The 17,500-nt window shown below is 36.4% G+C and overlaps 1 protein-coding gene across 1 annotated transcript in view; it reads left to right on the top strand.

Moving 5' to 3' along the window:
* FOXP2 (forkhead box P2) overlaps positions 1–17,500 on the top strand; it is a 299,007-nt gene that overhangs the window by 233,014 nt on the left and 48,493 nt on the right. Inside the window, exons 4-9 of the mRNA XM_072872044.1 lie at positions 3,541–3,678; positions 4,657–4,707; positions 4,858–5,055; positions 6,553–6,718; positions 13,103–13,316; positions 14,965–15,069. Coding sequence (XP_072728145.1) covers positions 3,541–3,678; positions 4,657–4,707; positions 4,858–5,055; positions 6,553–6,718; positions 13,103–13,316; positions 14,965–15,069 — 872 coding nt within the window. The remainder of the gene's footprint in view (positions 1–3,540; positions 3,679–4,656; positions 4,708–4,857; positions 5,056–6,552; positions 6,719–13,102; positions 13,317–14,964; positions 15,070–17,500) is intronic.

The following is a 17,500-nucleotide window of genomic DNA, read 5'->3' as shown; positions in this document are numbered from 1 at the left end:
ATAGCTCTTCTTTAATTAGTACATTCACATGTAGTAATAAAGCAGTTTACAGTTGGTTTTGCCTGAAATGCTATTTAAATGTGTTAAAAATTTGTTTGTTTATGTATCTGTAGTTTTATTTAGAGGGACTTGTAAGCTCATCCAAAGAAATGGGGGACAGCCTGCATCAGAAACATGAGAAACTCTTCAAAACATGAAGCCTCCATCAGGGTCCATCATGGAGTCAACAAATTTATGTGTTCTTCAGAGGCTGTCTGACCCATCGAGTTTTGTAGGGTTGCTGTACCCAGTCACTTTCATGACAGAGTTGGGAGTTCAGTTTCTTTGAGGACATCTTGTAACAAATGGGTTGCAGTCATAAATCACGTGTTTCACTTTGTCTCTTCTGTTTTTTATGAGAGGTCTGACTGAGAATTTGTTGGGAGTTTGTGGCCCACTCAAATGAACCACATCATTCACTTGATCATATCTTTTCACTGCGTCCCTCTACTGTCCTCTACCTGAACTGACTTCAGCCACATTGAGAGATTTCTATGAAAAAGTCAGTTTGCCAGTTCGCTACATTTTTGTAAATTCAGATCAGAAATCTTGAAAAACACAGACACTAAACCAAAGAAATATTCCTAATGCACATAATTGGCCATAAAATAGCAAGTTTCTGATAGTCTTCTGACCCAGATAGCACAGTAACACGATGCCAGTAAGAAATAAAGTGCAGTCTGGTGCGTCACTGAAGGCTGTGAAATGTACCAATTTATATTACCTAATTACAATTAGAGAAATCTCTTTGCTTAATACGTTTTGCTAATTTAAAATTCAAGCAGTTTCCAAAATGCCTTGTCCTTTATCTATGGGAAATAAGATATATATCAGGTATGATACACACATATGGATCCTCACATAAAATGCTGTTAATGGCAATATTATCTACATCAATATGTATTTTTAGTAATGATCTTGACTGCCAGTTTTTTCATGCTTTTGTCCATCATCCTGAAAAACAGGTGAATTAGGTTCCCTACTTCAGCTTATACGGTTGAAAGTGACTGTTGAAAAATACGGGAAAAACAAATTTGAAGAGAAAAGCTCTTAGAGTGTATCGCAAAGCAGGTGTGTCACCAAATACAAGAACAAGTACACAGCCAGGGAGATTCAGAGCAGACACTACAAAAGCTAGCCGAAACGTGCCTGCTGAAGGGGAGCCTGTATTTCAGGCTGAGGAACAGAGGACTCTTGCAACAGCACGAGGCTTGCTGCACATCTTACTGGCTAGAGTCTTTAGCATGGAGCATGAGTAAATCAGTGCCACTTACAGAGTTAGGTTGATTTTCACTCTGTTTAGATCAGAATTTTTACTTGTGTGTTTGAAAATACATGAGCCAGGGAAGATGGAGGGGATGTAAAGGTAAGAGGAGAAGTGGAGTAGCAAGTGTGCAACACCTTCACCGTTTGCTATATATTATAGTAGTAAGCATGTAAGTGTTAGGAAAATTCTTGCAGCGTTTAAAGGTTAAAGGTAGTGGTTTAATTGGGAAGGTGTCCATCTTCCTCTCTGCCTTCTCATTTCTGTGTGACATGTGGAAGTTGAATAGCATCACTGAGGCAAAATTGTTACAAGGAGGCAAGTTCAGATCTCACGTAAACAGACGAAATTCTTACTGACTTCAGAGGGAGTTGAACACTGACTCCAATCAGTGAATTTTACTCTTTGCTCATGCATCCCAAAGTTGTAAAAGCTTGTTTGTAGACTTAGGTAGACTTAGGTAGACTTAGACTAAAACGTTATTGCATAGAGATGTGGTGTTTCCAATACTACAAAACTTATTGGTGTGACAAAGTGTCATAACCAACATTAACCATCTGAAAGTTGTGTCAACTTAAAGTGAGCCTACACTCAAAGAAGAGGGATAGACACATTCAGAGAGGGATTAATCCCATGCTAAAATAGATGCCTAAACTAGGTCAGATACTTTCGGGATTTCCTTATTCTATTGACTGTAGGAGTCCAGTGATAGCTGAGATTTAATTCCCCCCCACAAGTGTCTGGTTCTGAGTGGAAGTCTGGTTTGTCTCTTCCACTTGTATTTTAGAGTAAGACCTTCAGAATGTTTAGTCTTAAAATTAATTTGTTGTTTGCAAAAAGACTTTTCAGTAATAGTAGGTACTTTTACTTTCAGACCCTTAATTAGTGTTTTAAGACCTAAATTTATGCTGTGATGAATTGTGTGAAAAGTGGTATTCTGTGTAATATTAGATGAAGTAATTTCTTCTAAAAGTAAACTTCAGCAGACTTGTATTTCTCTTTTCCTCTAAGTGTTACATTTATACAAAGTCTTTCGGGATAGATTGAAGTAATAGAAATATTAGAAAAGTTTTTCCTCTTAAGATTTGTTCATGATTTATTTTATTAATAATAATATTATTTTTGCTGATTTACAGAAGACTGGAATGTCCTACAAACATCTCACAAAGCAGTATTTATATGCCAGCTTGCTATTACATACAGAAAAAACATTTGAATTTTGCTAGACAAGCAAGTGGCTGCTTTTTCATGGGTGGAAAACTTGGCCTGCTGACAGCTGTTTGACTGTGTCCTGGTTAGCTCGAGCAGGGGTTTCACACAGTGTGTCTGCTGCAGCGGCGCAGCACATACCTCAGGCTCTTCCACGGGACTTTTCTCTCTTACATACATAACCACACGTCCTTGCTGTGTCTTTCCCACTCGCACATATATTCCTGAGAGCATGTGTGTACACATATGTACACACTTCATCTCTGTATAATGAACGGACAATAAAGCTGTGTCCAAAAGAGCACCTGCACAAAAATGCACTCTTAAATTTTAGTGGACAAACTAATAATCTGATGACAAGGTTTCCCAACTTTCAGTTTTCAGTTAGGAGTGACTGAGAACACGTTTCTCTCTGCAGCGGCCGGGTGACTGAGGTGGCGGCCCTTGCTCCATACTCCAATATTTCTGTAGCTTTTTTTTTCCTGTATAAATCAGACTTCCTTAAAAGACTAGCCGAGCAGGGAAGGTTCTTACACTGAAGTGATGTATTACGCAAATATTTTTCTAGGCTAAGTGTCTTTATTGTGTAAAACATTTACTGCTTTAAGATACTTATTTTGCTGTCTGTTTTAATCATATCTTTTGAAACAGTCTCAATAGATTTTTCCATTCGTAACATTATGACACTTGATAAGATGATTGATTATGAAGTGTTGAGAGCCCTGCCATGTGATCATTTATTTTTAAATACACATTTGTACTAGCCAATGCTTAAATTTCTTGCAGGAATACATAAGAGATGTGAAACATAAAGCTTGAGTCTGATCGAATCTGATGCCTCTGGAAATAGAGTGCCACAGTACTGTGGTCTTAAAATAACAGATTCTGACTGAAACTGGAACTTTGCAGTGATAAATATTATGTAAAAAATTATGGTCCATCTTTGGTACAAAATAAAAAAGATGTACAGCTGTAGTGCAGGCGAACTAAAATGTGTTTGACGATGATATCTTTCTTTCCCTGTGCAGGTGCCTGTGTCAGTGGCCATGATGACTCCCCAAGTGATCACCCCTCAGCAAATGCAGCAGATTCTCCAGCAGCAAGTGTTGTCTCCACAGCAGCTACAAGCACTTCTCCAGCAGCAGCAAGCAGTTATGTTGCAGCAGGTAATGTGGGTTACCTGCTTTGGACCATTAGCACAGGGCATTTGCACAAGTGTCAGCCAGATTTTATGGGTCCTATTTTGTAATATTTCATCGCTCATTACACCAAAAAGAATGAAAATAAATGTGAAACTTCTCAGTCTTTAACTTTCTTGTTTTAATTGCAGAAGTGTGAAATTGCGATTTTGAAACATTAAATATTATATTAAAAACAGCAGCAGCAGCAGTGGCAGATGTATTACAAATACCGAACAAATTGATATTTAAATTTTCAAGTGCTTAGGCACATTTTAATTGTAGACTTGCCAAAGGAAGTGCAAATAGAGTTGTAGATAATTGTTGCTTTAAAATTCATAACACTGTAGTGCTCCCTTTAGTCACATAAATGGTATGCGGTTATGAAATTTGAACTTAACAGCTTGTTTCACCATGGGAAAAAGGTTTTTTTATTTTGTTTGTTTTTACATCCGAAAAATTTGTCCCAGATAAGGCTAAAAAGAAGGAGGAGGTTGCTGTTTCCTTAGCACAAAATCTGGCAGCTAAGTGAAGAATCCATGAATTTGTTATTCCTACAATAAAGATAGTGTCAGTGATCAGTACCTCAGTGCAACGCAGAGTGGATTTTTGGTTGGGTGCTTAATTGTCATACAGAAAATGATGTGTCTGTTTATCATAGTCATAGCTCAATCACTGTATGTTTAAACACTTTAATATCCAGTACCATGATCATTACAGGCAATTCACCTTCAGTTGTGAATCCAGCATCCCGCTAAACAGATTGACAGATTAATTACTTTTTTCCCCTAAGAAACAGACAGTTTAGTTTGGCCTTAGTGACTTGTAGGTTTCTTGCAAGTGGATGAGTACAGCTTCTGATTTGTTATATAGGACATGTGAGGAACTTAGGTATAGTTATTTGAGGAGTTAATTTGGCTCTTGCATTCCCTTTAGAATACAGATTTTCTATACCCTTCTGTTTAGGATATTTTGGAATCTGCATTGGAAAATTTCAGAACCGCCTTGGAAAAAAATGTATGTAGATCTGCCTCTTCAAATCACAATTTTTGTTATGAGGTGATTCTTAATGGCTACGCTACCATATGCCAATCTAGAAGAGTTTAGGAGATTTATAATACTTGAAACTTTTGCCTTTATTTATTAAAGTCAAAATGGTTTATTCAGCAACAACTACAAGAGTTTTACAAGAAACAGCAAGAGCAGTTACATCTTCAGCTTTTGCAGCAGCAGCAACAGCAGCAGCAACAGCAACAACAACAGCAGCAGCAACAGCAACAACAGCAGCAGCAGCAACAGCAACAACAGCAGCAGCAGCAGCAGCAACAGCAGCAGCAACAGCATCCAGGAAAGCAAGCAAAAGAGGTAGGAGCTAAGACCCTTGCTGATGCATACTAGTCTGAGCTGTCAGAAGCCTGGAAAAGACAAGACTAGTTTAGATTTTTTTCCTGTAGCAAGGATGCAGCTATCAAAGATTTGTTCTTATGTTTTTACCGGGCTTAATAGCAGTGCTGGTATAATTCTCCTGCTCCCCTTTCTGAGACATAGGATTTGAGCAGTCTAGTGCTGCTGTCGTCTAATGTTCACTAATGAATCCAAGTGTGCAAGGAACAAGCTGTGTGGTGGACACCGTACTGATTATCTTGTATTCACAGGCAATCTGTGTTGGGGAAGGAGCCTTACTTTTCTCAGTGGCACAGCTCAGAGAGCATGCAAATTTAGTCCATGGCTGAAAAAGAGCAATTGAGCACAGATTTCAAAGTCACAGGCCCCTGATTAATGAACTGCTACTGTAGGTTTGGAGTGGCGAGTAGAAAGTTACAGTTTGATGTGCTCATAAATCAACCTGACAAGTGGGTTTCTCAGGCCTAGCTTGCACTTGTCAGCAAACTGCATCAAATATAAACATAATACAAACAAAACATGTTGAAGTAGTTAAATTGATCAGCAGGTATCCTAGACGTTGTCTTCAAGCTGCCCATTATGCAAACGTCAAGGAAGCAGTTGTGACCTCCTGAGGCTTTGTTTCTGTTTGGATTTGTGAATAGAATTTCAGACAGCCATCAACTATGGAATAGAAATTGCTCCCGTATTTCTCCGGAGGCTCTGGGCAATCCACATGACTTGCTCCATTATGCAGTCTGTTTTCCAGTGAGCGCATCAGAAGTTTCTCTTTTCCCCAAACTAGAAAGGAAAGGTCTTCCACAGCAGCTTGTCTTCCTCTGAAGTGTGACTGCCTTCTCATACCCTCCTGAGTCTTTGCAGGCTCCAGTTTGTCTTGAAATGCCTCACAAAATTGGAACTTATACTTTTGCTCCGTAATAGGGCACTTCGTTGCCTTGAATGCAATGCTCCTTTTAATATATCCCAACAAGAAAAGAGAACGAGCTACCAGGCCAGTGAAATGAAGGCTACATCCCAGTTTACTAATAGATCACTGGAGACCACATTCATGGGCCGCTGCGGACCAAACTTAGTCAATTGGAAAAACAAGAGTGCCTTCAAATCACAGGCTGCTGTAAAGAGTTACACTTTTAGCATAGATAAATTTGTTATCATCTGCCATGAGCTGGGCTTTTTTTTTTGTTTGAAACAGCTGTTACATACTTTCTCTTGACCCTTTTCTTTAGTGTGTCATTAAGTGTATCTTGCCATTTTCCCTAACACCTAATAGCTTGAATGAATATAATAGAAGATTTCAAACGCTTTCACTGCCTGACTATTCTACAAATAGCATTATTATTTAATAACTGAGATTAAAAGGAAAGAAGTTGATTTTACATTTTTGGCTTTCTAGCCTTCACTGCACACTTTACTCTTTGCTGCATTTGCCTTTTTTTTTTCTCCCCCTTCTCTTTGTAGCAGCAGCAGCAGCAGCAGTTGGCAGCCCAGCAGCTTGTCTTCCAGCAGCAGCTCCTCCAGATGCAACAACTTCAGCAGCAGCAACATCTGCTGAACCTTCAGCGTCAGGGACTCATTTCCATCCCACCTGGCCAGTCTGCTCTTCCTGTCCAGTCTCTGCCACAAGGTATTTGAGTAATATATGAATGGAGTAATTTCTAATTCACAACTTTTTTAACTTTTCCATTTGCATCCGAACTTCAGCAGTTTCCCGTTATGACACTTAAACATACTTTATTATTAGAACTTTAGTACTTATATTACCAAATTTTCTTGAGGCTGATAAATTTTACAGCATACTTTTATGGAAGAAAACACCTCTTGAGTGTTTTTTCTTAGATATAAGATGCATATTTATTAGCCTTATGTGCTGAAAACAATTTCTAATAAGAACACAATTCAAACACCATTGCTTTTCTCTGAGGAATTACTGAAATTTGATTTAGTGGAAATGTTATCGTTTCATTCAATATAAACAAACAGATATAAAATATATCAGGCAGTGATATTAAAGCCATTCCAAAACTCGTTTTTTTTTTCTTCTAAGAAAAACACTTTGAATCTTCAATTTGTGACATGTGAATTTAGGGACCAACCTTAAGATTAATTTTCTTTGCTATTCCTTTGTATCAAATATGTTAAATGTAACAACAAGTTTTGAAGGTGGTGATTCCAATAGCAATGAATTATGACCGACAAATAACAGTAAAGACTTTTCAGGGAAAAAAAATTCACTTTGTCACTTTGATCAAGATTTCTCAATGTTGAAAATGAGCTCAAACTGTACTACTTGACACAAATACATTCATGGTTGAAAGAAAATAGGGCACACACTTTTGAAAAGTAAATTAACTTGGAGATAAATGCTGCTTACATTTTAAGATAAGGCCAAAGACTTCCCATCTTAAGGACTCTGTCTATAACCTGTGAGGTATGTGTTTCTGTTTGTGTTACCATAGGGAGGTAAGCTAAATGTCTGTCATAAAAATTACACAATATTTTGATCTCTGACGCTCCAATGCAATGAGCATTGTTTAGACTGTGTTCATGACAGGTAACATTAGTTTTAATTGGTCTTTGTGCATGTATCTGGTTCCTCCACCACGTAACTATTATGAAATCAAAGCTTCAGAAATTTGATGAGCAAAAGCAGAGTACACAGTATATAGATGACAGTGTAGACAAAAAAAAAAAAAAAAGACAGAAAAAAGGCATGAGAAAGACTTACCTGCTAAAAACCTCAGTTCCTGGAAAGCCGAAATTACAAATAAATGTGTGAATTCCACACAATGTGTTGTGTGGAAAGGCTATGACACAAGCATATTTAAAGTTAGAAAAATTACAACCAAAAAGAGTACTAAGTAAGCTATCACACTAAATACTATTATTTGAGAATAGCAGTGGGGAGGCAAGCTGATTCATGAATTTGGACACATGATACTGGTAATGCTGGTTTCCTTTTGTACAAAGTCACATTGGACCAGAATGGAAAAAAGCAATTGAAACACAACCTCCCTCCAAACAGAAGGTTCTGCAGCCTCCTCTTGTGCCATCTGTTGCAAGAGGAATTCCTTAGGTTTTCTCTCACATTAAGCAATCCCCACAGATTTCCCTCAGCACTCCTACCCAATTGCATTGATATTCATTAGTTTAATGCAACACTCATTCATCCACTTCTAGTAGAAAAACATAGAAAAAAATAATACCTTTTTTAATACATTTGTAGGAGAACTAGTAAACAGTTCTTTCTAAGAACTTCCTGTTACTCAAAGAATTAAGCGTAACTGAAGTCATGACAAAAAAGATTGATACTAAAGAAATAAAAAAATACAAAATTTTATAGTCAAAATATATCTGGATTGTTCTTTTTAAAGTAAATTAATCTCTTCTTTGCTTCTGCCTTGATATTTTTAAATTATAATGAAATCCAGTCAAGTATTTAATTCTTCCATTTTTCTCTCCTAGTTCTAGCATCTACAGTGTATGCAGGGTTCCTTTAAATACACAAATTAATTTATAGGACCTCGATTTTTCATAGCCCTGATGTGGATGTGCAAACTTAAAAAACATAAGACAGCTTCCCCTGGAAAACCTCTCTGCATCTCCAGAAAGGCCACTCACTCTGTGCCAGGTGAGGTGAAGTTAGAGTGATGAGGGTAAGAAGGAAAGTCTTTCTAGCAAGATGCTGAAACAAAGAGAGAATCAAATACAGTTGAGACCAGCTCGGAGTTCTTTCTCTGGGCTTCTTTTACGACACACTGTGTCTTTCATAGGAAGGTACAGCATCCAGTCCAGTTCATAACAATGTGATGAAGATTAATAGGCTTCAGATCTGTTGAGACTGTCTCATAAATCTTACATTTACACATCCAAATACATCCAAATATGTCCAATATTTACAAATCCAAGTAGTACTTACTAGATTTAACATAGATGTCCCTGCATTGGGGTTTGCATAAAAGTAAGAGGATCAAACTTCCTTTCTTTTTCTCATAAAATTCAGCAAATTTTATGACAGACATTTTCTGTGGCAGTTAAATTAAATTAAGCCTTCAGCATTTATTTAAGGTAATACACACTGGATGTGGTAAAAGGATGGTTTTCTCCTTCCAGTGTGCTGCAAGATGTATAATATGGTTATACAGAATAATTTACATATGTGTAATACAGATATTTTATATGCATCCATTTAGATTGCTGAGTTACACGGATGGCTAGAACAACGAGAGAAGCACAGGGAGATTCATGTTTATAAGTTATTGGTCATAAAGAGTCCTGTAAACCACAAACTGTTAGTGACAAAGAGAGCATGGGTTTTGCATTTGTTAGTATGAAAAGACGTAACTTCCAAGTACAGCTGTGAGGTTTGCGTATATAAACAGTATTTGCTCCAAGTATAGTTTCTGCCTTTAAAGGACAGGAATGTTTACCATGTTTTCTTGATGGTCAGGTATAGCAAATAAGATACAAGAGGTGTTTTAGCATTTATTTTGTGACAAGATCTTCACTATGCCATATCCAAAGCCAGTGGCTCGCTGTGAGTTACTTCTATATAATGCTGCATTGATGCTAGCTAAATGCAAAGGATGGTAAATGGTAACAATAAAAAAAAAAACCCAAACGCAAACCTCTAAGTTTTGATCAGGCCGTGTAGGAAAATGAAAAACAGATGCATGGGTAGGTTTTATAAGTGGTAGTTTTATTAAGTATTTATTCAAACATAAAAATAGAGTAGATAGTGATGAAGAAAGTTATAAAACTAACCTCAGAATCCCCAAATTCTTGGTGTTAGTAAACTGCATAGCAAATCAGTATTTGCTCTTTTCATTATAGTCCCTAATTTTTATCCCACTCTGGATCCTCTTCCTATCCTTTCTCTTTTAATGTAGTGTGGAGAGGGTATTTTGAGGGTTATCAGAACCTATGAAACTTTAAAACTTACTCTACTTTTACATCCAGACTAAAAGATCTGCCAGCCATTTAACAGGTCTTATGTAAAATGGGAGTTGGACTTTTTCAGACACAGAAACTACAAAATTGCCATAATTTACAATTAATTAGAAATCTGCTTATTAACTTTATACTTTTTAAGTGCCTGCTCTTAATCCTTTTATCCTAAAAGGCAGCCTTTCAGAGTGCTCAGAAGAAGTGATAAAATTAACCAGCCTGAGCCCAGAGAGAAATTTCTTTCTGATTTTAAAAAAATCTAGGTGAGCTAGGCAGCCTGGAGACGCAGCTCCATCCGTAGCTTCACGCAGAGGAAGGGGCTGCCCAGCAGTTGCCCAGAGGGGCAGGAGACGCCTGCCCATGGGAAGGGCTGTTGCTCCAGCCGCTCCCAGACCTCATCCCTTCACCCAGCTTCTGGGGTGGCTCTTACTCAGCTCCCCCAGGGCCCAAGGTTTGATAATCTCTGATTAAAATTTTCTCGCTGCAAAACACAATGATATATTTGCCCTCTGATTATTCAAACAGATGGGTTTATTCTTGGTTTTTATTTTTTTCAGTACAAAATTAGTTTATTTTGTTCAACAGCGGGAGGAAGGAAAGACTTTGAAGTAAATAGTATACTGTGTATATTGTGCCACCTAAGTGAATACATTACTTTTCATTTTGATTTGTGATTACATTTGCAGGTAAATATTATTTACCATGCTAAAATGGGTTATTTGCAGTGTTGCTGGAACATACCTCATGAACGCAGCAGTAATTACTTACCTTCATTAAACAATTACAACTAGTATTACCATCACTTCCGTTACCCATCTCTCTAATGCAGTAAATTAGAGCCTGACTTCTTTGCTTGCTTCCTTAAAAACTAGCTTTTCGCTGTACAAATATGATATAAACTCCAGTTTTAAGACTTACATTCCAATCAACTCTTTTTCACTTTGTCATTAACTGAGTTTGCCAGTGGGTGTTGGTATCTAAGGTAGAGAAGCAGGACACAAAATAGTAGTCTAAAAATGAGCTCCTTTCATAATTTAAAAAAAATTGAATACCTTCCAACCAATTTGTTTCCACACTACCTCCAGAAATTATTATTTCTGTAAATCACTACTAGTCTATTTTTTAATAGCTTTGTGTACTTCATGGTGAAACAGCTATTGAGAAGTATTAAAGAACTTACTGTGCTTTTTCATAATTTTTTGTTGAATCTGTTTTAGTAGTCTGAGTTCCTATGTCTTCAATGTAAAACATTATCTAATAAACAGATTTGCCAAATAGTGAAAAACAATCTTTAAATCTTTCTAATGTATCTTGTTTACCAAACAAAACTATCCTCAATGAAAAATTTGAATGAATAGATAGATTTTAATCCTTTTCTGAAGGACAATAAATTTGAGCTCTTTCATAAAATAAAAAGAGCAAAATTTTATTTCAGACAACATCAGCATTTTGAATGTTTTGCATTGCAGCAGATCTAGATACCGTGAGCATGACTTTCTTACCTAATTTCACTTTTTGAGACAAGAAACAGAAGACAGAATTAGATTTTAAGATACCTCTGGCCCAAACCATGTCAGGCTAAAAAACCTGGCTGTGAAGGCAGACCTTTCACAAGAAGCTCTCTGGGCTTCTAATTCTTTTCTACATTTAATTTAATGTTCTTCAAAAGAGAGATATCAAACTTATAAAGATTGGCAGTGGCAGAAGGTGTATATATTTTTGATATATAGTCTTTCAAAATCTGAATTTCCTACCTTAGCTACATGAATGCTCACAGCTCTTCTCTTGCCTGTGTTTTGGGAGGCTTTACTTCAGGCAGAAGCATATTGTAATGGAAGTTTCCATGACTTCGTGCAACATGCTCAACTTGAGCCAGACGACCCTAACACAGATGTATGAATACATTCTACGAGACATTGCTATTTGTGGCCGAGGGTGAATCCTGGAAACTACAAGTTTCCAGGCTACAAATAGGAGTAGAGAACAAATTTAAGCTCTATCTGCAAAGATCTGGTGTCTAGACTCCAGAATAGTACTGTGCGTATAGCAGTGAAATTTTGTATGGCTGCCCATCACCCCAGGAGACTGGTGAGACAGAGTCTCCTTTCTCCTAGCCAAACCCTCTGATTTGTTTTCCACAGTAGGGCTGGACAACAGAAATAGTGGAGGAATTTGATGGTCTACACTACATGTAATTTCACCTGTGTAGAGGGAGTTGTAAATGGGCCAGTTTTGCTGGCTTTCTGGTTGTCTGGTGCCACTGAATGGTACCAAAGAGCTTAAGGGGTCACCAGTATCTAGCTCTGCCCTGTAGTGGTTCTGTTCTTCCAAATAGTTGCTTTGCTTTTGCCTCTTAAGACATATTTTTAAATGGAACAATTTTTGTAAATATTAAACAGGACTAATGAATATGTGGGTATCATTAATTAAAGGCAGATGCATTCTGCTCAAACGTTAAACCTGTTATGATCTCATTGATTTCATTTTTGTCTTCTGATTTTTCTCCCTCCAGTCTTCTTCCCCCACTCCCTGCTCTTCTTAAGTGTTTAAAGAGAATATCAATGTTTGTATCCTTAGTGTAATATGTTTTTCTGTTTTCTGTTATATGTTTGATTAAGAGGAATTATAAAACCTGAGTTAACTGTGGATGTTATGTTTCCATGTGTGGATACGTGGAGTTATGTTTCTATGTCAAGAAATTGAGTAAGCAGACTCAAAAAATCTTGTCCAGAAGTATATTTAGGGTTGGTTTTTGTGTTCTTTTCAAGGAGTAGTTGCAAGTTCTTTATAGCTTTCACTCTTTGATCCTTGAGCAATGTTTTCAGAAGGAGTATAATATTATTAAAATGGGTGATTTCTAATTGACTGTTTATAACGTAAGAGAAGACAGTTAGATTACCTGGATTCTGACAGAAGAAAAATGAATGTATGTTTTACTACACGTTGATTGTGCTGGAAAAACAGCATCAGCTTTATTGTTGGCATTAATCCATTAATAACACTGAGCTCATTATATGAAACTCTTTATTTTGTTATATTAGTAGGGCTCTCTTTCATTTTATAGCTGGCTTAAGTCCTGCTGAGATTCAGCAGTTATGGAAAGAAGTGACTGGAGTTCACAGTATGGAAGACAATGGCATTAAACATGGAGGGCTAGACCTCACTACTAACAATTCCTCCTCTACTACCTCCTCCACCACTTCCAAAGCATCACCACCAATAACTCATCATTCCATAGTGAATGGACAGTCTTCAGTTCTAAATGCAAGGCGAGACAGGTAATTCTGATGAGATTACAACTGTGCTTATCATTTGACGTAAGGCTGTTGTTTAACATCATAAGTCACATTATTTCCAATCACAATATAACACTTAATACAGGTTACTTAAGAGATCATGCAGACCTGATTTTTCAGAATTGTTTATCAATAGGGCATCATTTTCAGTAATGATATCTAATTTTGCAGACACAATGACAATTACCTGCCTGCAGTTTTATAACACATGAACTTATGGTAGTTTTGGTGAAAATTAGAAATCCCAGAATAGAGTGTGCTGGTTTAGAAGTGTAAATGCAGAATTGTGGGCACTTTTGTAGGTGTGTAGTTGCATTCTTATTTGAGTTAACACATCTGGCAGTCAGGCCTTTACTGTTGAATCACGCTGCTGGTTTCATAGAAAATGTACGTATATCTTAGTTGTCAAGGCTGTAATTCAGTGCAAAGATTTCACGTAAAAAGTGCTTTAAAAATTAGTACATTAAAGCAGTTCTCATATTGTTTATCTCTTGTGAAGAAAACCACAGAATTTTCCTTCTTATATGCACGACAGTAACGCAGTTGACACATTTCATACAAATTTTCAGTGGCATTAGTGTAATACAGTGGAATTCAACCATATGGATAAAGTTAAAATCATTTTTCAGACACATTGACAGGTATTCTTCACTGTTCCTTATTTTCAAGTAATGGAGTAAATGCATACAAGAGTACATAGTATCTGTAGCACTTATTAGTAAATATATTAGTGTAGTCAGATGTAGATGATCTCAATATAAGATGAAATTTAATTTGTATCTACATAACCTAAATTGTAAATAATTATATTTTCAAATAAATATTCCATTTAATTATTTTAATGTTTATAATGGGAGACTACAATTTAAGTGTCTCTGGTTCTCATGTGACTGTGAGAACATTTTTCTATCATTCTTTTGTATTATTTAAAAACTGGTACTTCTCTGAATACCTTTATAGCAGTACTTTTAGTTAGTATTACTTTTGTGATTATATCTCAGAGAATGGTTCTTTGCTTCAGGATGTGTAGCTGATGCTCACCTCCATAGGGCAATCCCCTGAATTTTTTTTATAACTGTCCATGGATGAAACTATTGTGGAGGTCCCAGAAAAAGACATGGAACACAGCTGGGTTTTTTTATGAAGCCAAGTAGCTAATGGAAGCAACACTTATGAAAAAAAAAATTTATTAATGGAAGCAACTTTATTTTTATACATATTTAAGCAGAAAATCCAAATATTTTGTTGTAACATTCACAATATTCATAAATTCTGACTGTCTGTCTTCAATATTTCTTCTCAGAATTGATCACTTCTGAGCATATTTTTTATTTATAGGTAAATGTTACACCAAGGTCATATGGCAGAATTAGCATATGGTATTATACAGTCATCTTATTTTTTCATCCTTTATTAACAGTCATCTTTGGCTCTATTTCTTCTCTAATTGGAACATCATCTAGCCTTGGCAGTTGAACTATTCAATAGAACGATTAAATTTTTCTGACTGCTCTGAGCTAAATTGACCTGTTTTGACCTGTTTGTCACTGATCGTAACCTGACAGGCGCTAGCAGCCTCCAACGATTATGGCTTTTGAGATGAATCTGATGCCTTATTCTTTTGCTACAGCTCGTCACATGAGGAGACTGGGGCCTCCCATACTCTCTATGGTCATGGAGTTTGCAAATGGCCTGGCTGTGAAAGCGTTTGTGAAGATTTTGGACAATTTTTAAAGTAGGTAGATTTTTATTCGTTGGTACAGGGTTGTTTAAGGCGAGGGAAAGAGAAAGATGGCAAACAAAGTTTTACTGTAAATCATGTCTGAGATTTTTTTGTGTATTCCAAGCAACTGGATAATCGAGGCTATCTGCAGAGGGTCAAATTGTTATCCTTTCTTTCATGTCAAACACTTTTGCAGGCCTTTCAATAGCACAGTGTTTAATCCTCTTATTATCCTTTACTGAAATGGAGCCTCAGAAAATTTGAAGAGATGCTTTAGATTGTATATTGGATAGTAAGGGTATGAAAACGCAAGTTTTAAATTCTGACAGTTTGTGTATAGTGGGAATTAATGTGTATAGTATAAATAAAAATGCACAAGGGACTAAGCGTGACCATTTAACTCTCACTTGCTAATTTATTTTTGCTTTTACTTTTGTATGTGCACAAGATACACAGGAAAAAAAGCACTGTGAACAGGTGGGTTTTCGCCTTTCAGGACTGAACAGTGATGTCAAAAGTTTTCACTTTTAGTATTTGGTTTTGCCAGCTATTGTCTAAATCAGAGCATTTAGAAAATAAGTGACACAGCTTTTGCTTTTCATCTGCAGCTTCAAACTACAATGAGTTTCTGCATTTTTTTCCTCTTTTTTTTAAAGTGGTTACTAGTATTTCTGTGTTCATTTGAATTTTCAACAAAAGCACTGATTTTCTACCTATGTACATTATGGACTGGTTTTTGTCAGAAGAGCCATACTCATTTTGGCATGCAATAGATCTTAATGGAAAGCTACAGATAGGCTTATATAGATGAGTAACTTCAGGGGCTGAGACTCTTATGTTGTCATGGTGCAGCTAACAGGGTGAATGAACTGTTTCATGCTTCATCAACAATTAAGTTAATTAGCTCATTTGAAATTGCACTGCTTTGTTGCCAGGATGTTGGCAGAAACATCAAAAAGATGTGTTTACAAATGGTAGACTACAGGGTATATAACAGAAGCACCTTTAACAGCAGACCATAAGTACTCAGTATCGCAATAACTTTTATAACAGAATTACAGCAATACTTTTCAGAAAGTATTTGCAATGCTTTCTCCATCTTTCATACTGTCTTTCAGTTTTAAATGAAGTAACTTATACTGACTTGCAAATCTTAGGTAGGTATCCCTTGTGATAATTTTTTGTTTATAAGTACATTAAGTGGAATGTCAAAATAAGGGCTTATTATTGGAGAAAACTGTATAGGATTTGAAAGAACCTGATTTACATAAGTTTGTATTAAAAGGAAAATGAAATCTCCCAAATTCAATGTAGTGTTCTAAGTATTATTAGTACTAAGAATTTAAATTCATTTAACGCAAGCATTCTCCCTTTCAAGAAAAACTACATTTTCTAAATACGTCCTTCCTAGGCTATAGTGATGCTAATTCTGTGGGCAGACTTTGCACATCCATTATTTCAGGTCTCTTGTTATAATCCACGATCACTAAAACCATTTTGATTAAGGTGGTGTAGTGCTAGGTTTACAGATGCTCTTGCTTTCCTGAACCAAATAACCCTGGAAAATGTGAAAGCGATATATAACATCTTGATAATTTTGGTGCAGAGTCAATCAGGGTTTACAGCAGTGTCCTGGCTTTTGTCCTATGCACCAGCAAAAAATGTGTGAGAATATTATTTCTTCTTTTCATTCAATTCTGTCTTCCATGCCCTTAAAACAAATAAGAAGTCATGGTGCTGAATAGGCGAGGTTGTTTATGAAATAGAAATATTCCTTCATTTTACACTAGCATTAAGATGGAAATCAATACATAACCTTGCATTAGATTCTTTAGTACCTTTTCATGTTCACACTAATGCAGAATCCCCATTACAATTAAAAAACATTTTCTTTCAATTAAATATCAACTTTTAGTCCAAAGATTGACCATTTTTCCAACCCATTAACTTTATAGGGGATGACAGGACTAATGGCTGTAGTTTTCAAGGCTTTGCTCTTAGTCTAATCTTTGTTGCGACGTTTTAGGTTCTCTGACTTGAAACAATATGATACCTGTGTTAAGAGAGTTAATGCAAGTATAGTGTACCAAAATGAAATATTAATAAGTACACTACCCCGGTCTAGTAGTGTGTATTTCTATAGTATGCTTATGACAACTTTGAAGAGTGCCTGGTTTATGAAGTGAACTCCAACTTCTTGTGCTCAAGAAAGTGGTTTACCTAGCAGCTTGATTTATAAAAAAATACTGTGCAGAGCATCTGAGAAGGAGGATTAAGACAGAAAACACTGGCTTTGCCTCACTTTCCTAATAATGGAAAGGATTTAGGGTGAAGTGACGAATAACTTGCAATAAATGACTTAAAGCCACAAAAGCTATTTTCACCTTCATTTTTGTTTATCCAGTATGAATCGTTTTTATTTTCAAGATAATTTGAGGACACT

This window comes from Ciconia boyciana, chromosome 1 (genome assembly GCF_034638445.1).
Source record: "Ciconia boyciana chromosome 1, ASM3463844v1, whole genome shotgun sequence".
Lineage (NCBI taxonomy): Eukaryota > Metazoa > Chordata > Aves > Ciconiiformes > Ciconiidae > Ciconia > Ciconia boyciana.
Note: the sequence above shows the minus strand (reverse complement) of the source record. Positions and strands in the feature narration are given on the sequence as shown.